This window comes from Haliotis rufescens, unplaced genomic scaffold (assembly GCF_023055435.1).
Source record: "Haliotis rufescens isolate VD_foot unplaced genomic scaffold, xgHalRufe1.0.p SCAF_14, whole genome shotgun sequence".
In the NCBI taxonomy this organism is placed as follows: Eukaryota; Metazoa; Mollusca; class Gastropoda; order Lepetellida; family Haliotidae; genus Haliotis; species Haliotis rufescens.
Genome location: NW_025963824.1, coordinates 1,733,607 through 1,745,072, shown reverse-complemented (window position 1 = coordinate 1,745,072; position 11,466 = coordinate 1,733,607). Strand labels below are relative to the sequence as shown.

At 39.6% G+C, this 11,466-nt stretch overlaps 1 protein-coding gene across 1 annotated transcript; it reads right to left on the bottom strand.

Moving 5' to 3' along the window:
• Positions 1-284: 284 nt before the first annotated feature.
• Positions 285-10,314, bottom strand: LOC125379280 (integrin-linked protein kinase-like). The gene is made up of 3 exons (XM_048395549.1): positions 10,206-10,314; positions 1,940-1,999; positions 285-700 (listed from the first exon to the last, which is right to left on the bottom strand). Exons 1-3 carry the CDS (start codon positions 10,312-10,314, stop codon positions 285-287), a joined length of 585 nt encoding a protein of 194 aa, XP_048251506.1.
• Between the last annotated feature and the right edge of the window lie 1,152 nt (positions 10,315-11,466).

Here is an 11,466-nt window from a genome sequence, read left to right as displayed (position 1 = left end):
TTGACACATTATTAAGACAGACTAATTATATATTACGAGATGCAGTGTTCACCTTATAATCACACATCATCTCTTTTTACACTCAGTTAACAATTTTCTCACCTGATCATGCGGAGTTCCAAACAAAACAGATGACAAAATATCTCAAAATATTGTCAACAAGTTTTATTTCTATTCAAACACTACAAACATTCTCACCTAATCCGGGAATATAAAAGAAGACGACGTGAACGGCACACCACGTGACTTTCTCCACCACAGTCTACACAAACACAACACTGACGTCACTGAGCGCCGAGGGACAGAAGCAGATTCTCCACTCGCCGATGACTAAAGAGTCTCGCCCAGGAGACCGCGGTCCGTCCCCACTTGTTCCTGGCGTTGATGTCCACAACGTTCAGTGACAGCACATACTTCACCATCTCCACATCACTACCCATACATGCCACGTGAAGGATGTTGTCATCGTTAAAGGTCAACACTGACACATCAGCTCCTTTCCTCACCAGGAGCTCCACCACTTCTCTGTGTCCCTTCCGTGCTGCCCACAGCACCGGTGTCCACCCATTCAAGTCTTTACTGTTGACGTCAGCCCGTCCTGCTGCCAGGATGCGCTTCACAGCCACCACGTTTCCCCATGTGCTGGCATCACGGAGGTCGCTGTCTGCTTGGGGGTCTGTACTTGCAGGAGTCGGTGTCGCTGAAACACAAAGTAAACTATGTACACATGTCAGACATCTAGATCTTACAGCACTATTGTTCACGACTTACTGTGAGGATATAAAACACATGATGTATTTTCTGAACATGCAACACATGCATGGCTGACACTAAGACGGTGATTGTCGAGAGAATGACTAGAGCTGGTGAGGATTTACACATGAGGTATTTACATCACCAGAATGTTTCTGTTATATCTTACAGTTCTAACACAGTTGTGTGTATGCCTGGGTAGTGGTTTGTCCACTACAAAATATGTGACATTGTCTCCACCCACCTCGTGTGTCAAATCTTTCAGTTCTAAAACAGTTGTGTGTATGCCTGGGTAGTGGTTTGTCCACTACAAAATATGTGACATTGTCTCCACCCACCTCGTGTGTCAGGTTTTTCTCTGTTCTAACACAGTTGTGTGTATGCCTGGGTAGTGGTTTGTCCACTACAAAATATGTGACATTGTCTCCACCCACCTCGTGTGTCAGGTGTTTCTGTTCTAAAACAGTTGTGTGTATGCCTGGGTAGTGGTTTGTCCACTACAAAATATGTGACATTGTCTCCACCCACCTCGTGTGTCAGGTGTTTCTGTTCTAAAACAGTTGTGTGTATGCCTGGGTAGTGGTTTGTCCACCACAATACACGTGACATTGTCTCCACCCACCTCGTGTGTCAAGTCTTTCAGTTCTAACACAGTTATGTCTATGTCTGGGTAGTGGTTTGCCCACTACAATACATGTGACATTGTCTCCACCCACCTCGTGTGTCAGGTCTTACAGTTCTAACACAGTTGTGTGTATGTCTGGGTTGTGGTTGGCCCACTACAATACATGTGACATTGTCTCCACCCACCTCGTGTGTCAGGTCTTACAGTTCTAACACAGTTGTGTGTATGTCTGGGTAGTGGTTTGCCCACTACAATACATGTGACATTGTCTCCACCCACCTCGTGTGTCAAGTCTTTCAGTTCTAACACAGTTGTGTGTATGTCTGGGTAGTGGTTTGCCCACTACAATACATGTGACATTGTCTCCACCCACCTCGTGTGTCAAGTCTTTCAGTTCTAACACAGTTGTGTGTATGTCTGGGTAGTGGTTTGCCCACTACAATACATGTGACATTGTCTCCACCCACCTCGTGTGTCAGGTCTTACAGTTCTAACACAGTTGTGTGTATGCCTGGGTAGTGGTTTGCCCACTACAATACACGTGACATTGTCTCCACCCACCTCGTGTGTCAGGTTCTAGAGGGATCCGAGACTTCCGTGTTTCCTCCTCTCTGCTCGTGGCTGTGGAGACAAACAGGGTGGTTAGAATTGACTGAAACTCTACTTATGTGTTGACACATTCCCGTATACATATACATTTAAGCACTGTGTGGTAAATATAAGAAATATGTTCCAGACGAACGGATATTTTCTTATAACGACAGAGCTTGCTGATGCTTCTGGTGACTTGACAAACTGTCCAATGTGCACACTGACACTATCACCAGTGGTCCACCGTATTCTCCCACGTACCGCGTAGCTCAGACTCCGGTGTCACCCCAGGGTTCAGTGCCTCCATCTTGATCGGGTCACCGGAGGCTGCAACACTACTAATATACTGAACCGCAAAATAAGGTCACCATGGATAGATATATGACGTTTTACACTTCATGATCAGTACCTACTACACTAGGCTTTCTGTGGAGCTAGTACATGTTGGTCTGATAGACTACTGTCAACTTAAACAATGATAGAGTTACAATTAAGAGCAACGTTTCGATGTAGGTTCTTAGACCGTTATCAAGCAAGTGATATACAGAGTCTGGCTGGCAAGTATATACACATGTTGAAGGCAATGTTTATACAGTAGAGTAGATGTTGTTATATTGGCGGACTTCAAACTAATAGTGTAAACTACCAGCAACTTACAACTTTTCAAACTGTAGATGAAGACTGACCTGGGACATTTTCACAATGGTTATATTATTAATTTTGCCCAAAGCAAACTTTATGCCGTACAAAGAGCACTAGACACGGAATGGTCATTCTAAAAAAAACATAATCAGAACAGTATTATTCTACCAGACAGGCAAGGAGGCGGAAGATTTCAGGTAGGCATTCGACACGAAATACATAGTTCAGTAAATTTATTTGCAGATATACCTTTGATTGAGGAATGAATCAACTTTTAGATAAAAGCATATTACGTGTGTTTTAGAAATAAGTAATAGAAATATACCTAAAAAGATAAATGTGTATTGCTGAAAAACTCCAGAAAGCAGTTGAAAACACTCAGTTGAAATTTAAATATGGTAGAATTTTCTGGGCGCTTACCGTCTATACAGACAGTTTTCCCAGATCTAGTCGCCAAACATCGAGAATTCAGGCTGCAGGTCTTGGATGCACAGGGCCCAGTCTGAACCTTTAAACACAAAGGAAAGGGACCATATGTGTTTGTTGCATTTACTGTGAAGTGTAGGCGGGATTTGGGTAAAGTGGTCGGATTAGATGTTATAGTAAAATAGAATCTGAACCTCTTTCTCATTTTCGTGATTTATTTTGTTGTTTCTGATCTGTCACATATCTGTAATGTTATAAATCACACAATACATTATTCTGCACGTGAAGAAACTCCGAGATAGAACGTCTGCCTTCTAATGAGTACATCGATTTTACAGATGGCGTTCTATGATATTTGAGAAGACACAATGAAAATTATATGAATTTAGATTTTATTTAGCTAGCTGTATCTTTAACTTACATACGAATGATCCTTAGATTCTACGATGAATCCTTCCCTCTTCTTAATTTTCTTTGCTTCATCACTTGACAAACGACAGGTTAAAGTTTCATGATTGTATTCCAAACTCAAACATCCACCCTTTTCATTACATCTAACTTGGCACATTTTGATGCCAATGTTCCTGATAGTGGCAGAACAAGGCGTCAATTTGTCTACCTTCTGAAGTACACATTGTTCCGTGCTGCATGTGGAAAATACTGACATAAAATAAAATGCCAGGCACAGGTTTCCAGCGTCGCTTGACCACATCAGCGTCATCTTAAAGTGTTTACAGAGGATCCTATAATTCACCACACCCGGTAAGAGAGACTGTCACTTCGTAGATGCAGATGACAAGACTATCTACATGAATGTTTCCAAAGTACCACAGGTAGGTTGAACACTGCTTTTAAGCGGTTTGATACGTCACGTGATGCCACACGTTTCTGGCGTGAAGAGATCAATACAACAACGGACTTACACAGCATATGCTGGCGCTGGCTCTTGTAGAATCTCTCGAGTGGCTTACAACTCGGTAACGAAGTGCTCTTGTATATACAGGTAATGTACACCTTGTCAGCTAGGTACACATGTAGATCTATAGACAGGTAAAGTACACCATGCCAGCTAAACACACCTGTAGATCTATGGACAGGAAGTGTACACCACTTCAGCTAGGTGCATACCTAAAGAAGAAGAAGAAGCTTATTTCAGTACAAAGGCCACAGGCCCAAGTAGAGTATATATATATATATATATGGGTTTTTTTTATACAAAGTGGTGGAGTTAGTGAGTGAGTGAGTTAAGATTTAAAGTCACATCGGCAATATTTCAGCCATATAGTGACTAAATCAAGTCATACAGTAATAATACATTCACATAGATATTAAAATATATCAACAAAGGACAGTAAAAGTACTAGTCTATCACAGATATAGATTTAAAACTAGCATGTTATCATGAAAATGTGACTACTCTGAACAATACATTATAAAAATGGGCTAGAGATCACCAGCAACCGAAGTTAGGACACCATACTAGGGACCATGGGGACTTACGGTACATCTGCTTCCTGCATGGGACCCCAGCAGGATTTACATCATCCCTCTGGCTACTGGTGATAGTTAATCATGAAGCCAAAATATTTAAAAATAACAAGCATACTACGATTAAAATCCAGGAAAATGAAACATACTTTGGAGGAAGTGGGACTTACGCACCCTCCCAGGAGGACAATCATTTTACGATACTTCAACCCCCTTTGAAGGTACAGCCACAAATAATCACAGTTATCTAATCATTCTACCAAATTAAAACCACTTATTTTTTATTACAATCAAAATTTATCTATTAACTCAATTTCTTTTAAAGAAACAAGAATTAAATGAGTACTGACATTATTAAAAGGATCCTTTAATGAAGATGAATGATAATATTTATCCCTTTTGAGAGAGAAATCGACACAATCAAGCAAAACATGCATGACGGTGATTCTCTCATCACAAGGGATACAGAATGGAGGATCTTTAGCTTTTAACAAATATTCGTGCGTATAACGAGAATGGCCAATACGACATCGTCACAGAGTGACCTCTTCAAATTTTGAATGACAACCCAAGTCAATGTAACCGATGGTTTGTTTTATGGCATGTAGCTTATTTACACCTACTTGGGTGTCCCACTTCTTTTGCATAAGGTCCCTGATGTAACATCTAATAACAGGTTTAATATCACTGTATGGAATAAGAAGTGGGGTCACAGATTTTTTGAGTGCTGCCTTTGCAGCAGCATCAGCCAGTGTGTTACCCACAATGCCGACATGGCTGGGCAACCAACAGAAGACGATGTCGTATTGGCCAGTGGCAAGGTCATTGTACATTACAAAGTGGTGGAGAAACATCAAGAAGTAGCGAGTTCCAATCAACAAATTAACATTATAATAATGACGAACGTAAATAAAGAATATATTTAATGTATTCAGCAAATAATGACAAGGTTTCAATGTTTGAAATGTGTAGTAAAGTTCTGAGGGAATAAACATTTTATTGTTATTGTTCGGAAAATATGTTTGTCTTAAAAATCATCAGTTTGGCATACTAAAAAATAAATGTTACTTGTCTCCTGTAATAGTTTTAGCTTTTAGGGACAAAATCTAAAGTTTCCAGGTACACCCTCCCGCCGACCTATGATTTTCATAACTTGTAATTCTCCAATAGCTAGGCACATATGTGACATAAAGACAGGTAATGTACACCATGTCATCTTGGTACATATGTGGAGATAAAGACAGGTAATGTACACCATGTCATCTTGTTACATATGTGGAGATAAAGACAGGTGATATACAACATGTCATCTTGGCACATATGTGGAGCTTAAGACAGGTAATATACACCATGTCATCTTGGTACATATGTGACATAAAGACAGGTAATGTAAACCATGTCATCTTGGTACATATGTGGAGCTTAAGACAGGTAATATACACCATGTCATCTTGGTACATATGTAGAGCTAAAGACAGGTAATGTACACCATGTCATCTTGGTACATATGTGGAGCTAAAGACAGGTAATGTACACCATGTCATCTTGGTACATATGTAGAGCTAAAGACAGGTAATGTAAACCATGTCATCTTGGCACATATGTAGAGCTAAAGACAGGTAATGTACACCATGTCATCTTGGTACATATGTGGAGCTAAAGACAGGTAATGTACACCATGTCATCTTGGTACATATGTGGAGCTTAAGACAGGCAATATACACCATGTCATCTTGACACATATGTAGAGCTAAAGACAGGTAATGTACACCATGTCATCTTGGTACATATGTAGAGCTAAAGACAAGTAATGTACACCATGTCATCCTGGTACATATGTGGAGCTAAAGACAGGTAATATACACCATGTCATCTTGGTACATATGTAGAGCTAAAGACAGGTAATGTACACCATGTCATCTTGGTACATATGTGGAGCTAAAGACAGGTAATGTACACCATGTCATCTTGGTACATATGTAGAGCTAAAGACAGGTAATGTACACCATGTCATCTTGGTACATATGTGGAGCTTAAGACAGGTAATGTACACCATGTCATCCTGGTACATATGTGGAGCTAAAGACAGGTAATGTACACGATGTCAACCTGGTACATATGTAGAGCTTAAGACAGGTAATGTAAACCATGTCATCTTGGTACATATGTGGAGCTAAAGACAGGTAATGTACACCATGTCATCTTGGTACATATGTGGGGCTAAAGACAGGTAATTTACACAAGGTGAATTTGATGCATGTGTAGAGTTGTAGACATATAATGCACATCAAGTGGCCTGTGCACATGTGTAGACCTATATACAGGGAATTTACACCATGTCAGCTAGGTACATATGTGGAGCTAAAGACAGGTAATGTACGACAAGTCAGCTGGATGGATATGTACAGCTATAGATAGAGTGAAAATGAAAATTTGAACTCCATGTGTATGACAAAGGGAGATTGTAGAGTCTATACGAAGAAGGTGTCATGTTTGTAATAAACCTATCATGGAACTGTTCTGGGTGAACAATACCTTCCAAATGACGTGCTGGTTTTCTTGGGGAATTAGTCAGCAAAGAGCCAGAGTCACAGGAGACTAATCACAATTTTATTTACAAGAACAATTAACAATTTACAATATCTTAGAATATAACTGAGGTGCCACAGAGAGTCGGTACACACTCTGGGCTGTGGGAGAGAGGTCTGCTTGGTAAGAGAGTCAAACCCCTTCTCTGCCTAAAACCTGCCTACAGTATGTATTTAACAAAAATTTAAACAATAGAAAGGAATGTGATTGGTTGATACACGATTGGTTGTGTCCTAAGCTAAATGGATGGCTAGACAGAGGGGAATACTAAATCCTGTTTATCCTGTTGGACTGGCACTAATGTTGTTGACATATTTACTGGATGCTTTGAAAGAGATTAGGGTGTCACTATAGATGAGCTTGTGTGGGGGCTAATCCTTAATGCCCTATAGACGAGCTTGTATGGGGGCTAATCCTTAATGCACTATAGACGAGCTTGTATGGGGGCTAATCCTTAATGAGTCTTAATTGAAATAATGTTATTCTAATATACCCCGGTGGGTGATGACAGATATACTTAAATAAATATCCTTTGTCTGGGAGATGGGATCTTGATACCTTAGGCTAGCATTTATCTAAAAGCTTTAAATCAATTAAACTATGTAGACGTAACTCTTGTCTTATTGAATAGTATGTCTAGAAGATGCGCTCCCATTACCTTAGGCTAGCAACCATCTAAAAAAAGCTTTAACTGAAACTACTGATATTTTATATATGCATTTTACCTAATGATATTTATTACTTAAACTATAATTATATGAAATGATGTATAAATATTACACCATGATAACTCATAAAAGCACTTGATGTAGATCTAATTATTATAAGATAACTTAGTATAAATGTTATCCCATGATAACTTCCCCTCCATCTGAAAATGTTTGGACCCCAAACGTGTAAAATAAAAATAATTAAGGCTTAGATGGACAATGTATAAAGTTATAAACTGGTAGTAGTGAATAATAATTATTATAGAGTCTCTTTTATATCAGGAAACATAATATAAAAATGCTGTCATCAGGGAATCTGGATGTGGAGCTGGCTTGTCTTGGCACTCTACTGGTGGTTTATGGGTGATGTAAGAGGCCTTGAGTTCCACATCCTGGCTTGAGGTTTAGGATTGTTGGCTGTGTCCATGGAGGTTTTACATGGAAACAAAGAAAAGAGAGTTAGCATGTTCATATAATATGTCATATATAAATACTTCCTCAGTTTGTCTGTAATAACTAGAAAATAAAACAAATATGATAATTATGATGTAAAAGATCGGTACATAATTATTACTAAACGGTGTCATGACCAGGAAGTATTGGCGGCAAATTACAAAAGTATATCATGAAAAATAGAAATATCTCTATTTTTGGATACAATCATTAGACGCATTATATATACATATATGTGCATGTGCATATAACAAGTGCATTGGTTTATTACACTAATACGGTATACAAAAGGTGTATATCCTTTTTAGAATTCTTTGTTAGTTTTCGTAACTATTTGGTTTGCCTTTTCTTTGTTTTGGTTCATGTCAGTTGTTAGGTTTGGTTTATTTCAATTTGGTTTGTTTCGCTTCGCTTCGTTTCGATTTTCGTTCAGTTCAATTTGGTTCAATGCAATGCGGTTCAGTTTCATTCGGTTTGCTATATAGTTTGATTTGCTTCGGTACGATTTGCAGTATGGGTTGCTTTGGTTTGGTTCCTTTCATTTCAATTCGCGATAAGGTTCGGTTTCGTTTCGATTCACGGTATGGTTTGGTTTGGTTCACTTCATTTCGATTCGTGATACGGTTCGTTTCAATTCGGTTTGATTCGCTTTTAGTTTTCATTTCGATTCGCGATAAGGTTCTTTGGTTTGGTTCGTTTCACTTTGTTTTTGAGATTGGTTGATCAGGTCAATGCTCAAAATTTGTTGTGATACAAATAACTCAGATGATCAGGCTGATGCCATTTGTTCTCAACTGGCGACCCATAGTGAAAAGACTGGACACAAGAAAACATAACAAGATACAGCTAATAGCTGTTTCGTGATTTGCAACGTTTATTCAGGAGATTTTGTATTTTGATCAAGAATATGTGCAATTGGCATTGTTTGGTATGTACGGTAAGGTTATCATAGTATGGTAGAATACCGTTTGTGAGTGAAATACGGTAGGAAAAGGTGTTGATGTTTTCATGGTCTTTATGTGGAAAAATAACCCTTTTGGATTTATAAATTGGTGGTTCCTCTGGATCATATCGAGGATTATCTTCTAGACCCAGCCACTCATGGAGATCGTTCCAGCTATCATCAGGGTAGCGCTGTATGAGGTGGGGAGGAACACTTTCGAAATAGCATGTGAATTGACCAGGATATTCTTTATATGAGACCTTGACATAGCAGTCTCCTTGAATAATTTCAATGCCCATAACTCTTTCCATTTTATGATCTACTTTTCGTAGGTGTTTTGGAAAAAACGGATATGGTTTGACATCTAATTCTATGCATGGTTTGGTGTTGTCTTGCTCGACATTTCCTGACATTGTATTCCCTGACAGAACATTGACTGATTTATTGTCTGATTCCTTTTGGTCGAAAAACTTATGATTCTTCAGTGGACGTTTTCGTCGTTTTCCTGACATACTTCTTTTGAGGTGAAATTCTCCCCGAACGGAGTCTGGAATGCTGCTGCCATACTCCCATGTGTTTCCTCTTTCTGGATCCTTCCATTTTACTCTGTAGTAGATTTTGCCATTTGCTCTCTTGGAACTAACAATTGAGTGGATGTCCTCTGGATTGAAGACCTGAGGGATGTCCTTGGTTTGATTACCTGATGTTGGACTTGGAGGTTGTACCTGGCTGTCGTCGGGTTGTTTTCTGGATTTGGGCTGGTGATGCTTACTATTCACTCCTCTTTTCCCTTTATTTACCTTTTCATTTACCTTGGTTGGAGCACTAGGACCTGGTGTGGCATGATTTTCCTTCATGGTTGCCGTGGGACTGGTAGGTTTTTCTGTTGTACTTGAAGCAGGGTTTTTCTTCTTTGTTGGGGTCTTTTGCTTCTGACTCTTGTTGCTGGAAGTACCTGCCTTTGTTTTGGAATTGACCTTCTTACCTTTCTGTTGTGGAGGTGATTGATCAGTTGCCTGGTAAGTTGAACTTGTTGGTGGGGAATTGTTGCTGTCAAGATGAGTATCATTGACTGGTTCCTCGTTGTCATCCATGACTCCTGAATCTATGTTACTGGGGTTATTGAGGTATGGTTCTGGAGGATACTGTGGACGATCAGCAGGATCAAAATATGGCTTCAGACGGTTGGCATGGACCAGTGGTTTGTGTATTTTGCCGTCAGAACATCGGCGCAGTTTGTAGGTATAATTTGGACCTGTATGGATGATATAATAGCTACCATACCACTTTTTGGTTAATTTGTTGGAAAGGCCTTTTTCAACTTTTTGACAGTAAAGCCAAACTCTTTGACCTGGGGCGAATTCTGGTTCTTTAGCCTTTCTATTATATTGTTCTGAATACACCTCCTTAGCCCGAGCAGTGTTTTCAGCTGCGATTGTTCTAGTGATTTCAAGCTCCTCAAGCAAATTGGAAAGATAACTTTTGTTATTGTGGCCTAAATTTTCTTTTGGAATTAATGCTACATCTTGTGGAGCTCTCATTTCCCGGCCGAAAAGCATAACATATGGGGATTTTTGAGTTGATGAATTTGGAGCCATCCGATAGGCCATCATGTTTCTTGACTAGGATAATGGGAGCTGAATACATAGAAGTTGACTCCTCGATCAAATCATACTTCAGAAAATCATCTATAAGTTCTTCAGTGACTTTTTGGAGATGAGGAGATTGACGATATGGTATACTCTTAACGGGTGGGTGGTTGCCAGTGTCAATGATATGTTGGTGCAGGTCAGTTTTACCTAAATCTGCAAGACTTGTTGAAAACATGTTTCTATTTTGTCCCAAAAATCAAAGTAGTCTGTGTCGTTGGTCTGGAGTCAGTTGTGTATTGGTCAAATCAAATCCTAACTCCTGTGCAATTTTGACATAATCCCTGGTGTCATTGTCTCTCTTCTCATTGTCGGTGTTAACGGTACTGATGAATGGTTGGTCAGAGCCGATTTCAAAAACAGAGTCTTTGTCAATGTAACTAAATTTGCCTACAACTGTACCCTTGTCAAGAACCTTTTCTTCTTGGGAGGGATTCATAAGCCTAAATGTAGCAGTCTTGCGTTTTGATTTAGAAAGAGTTCTACCGCCTGCTACTTCAGAATGAGCAGTGAGGGAAGCAATGGGTTCGATGAGGATGAGGGAATCCTCTTTGGTCTCTGATAGTCTGACCTTGAAATGAATTTCACTCTGAGGGG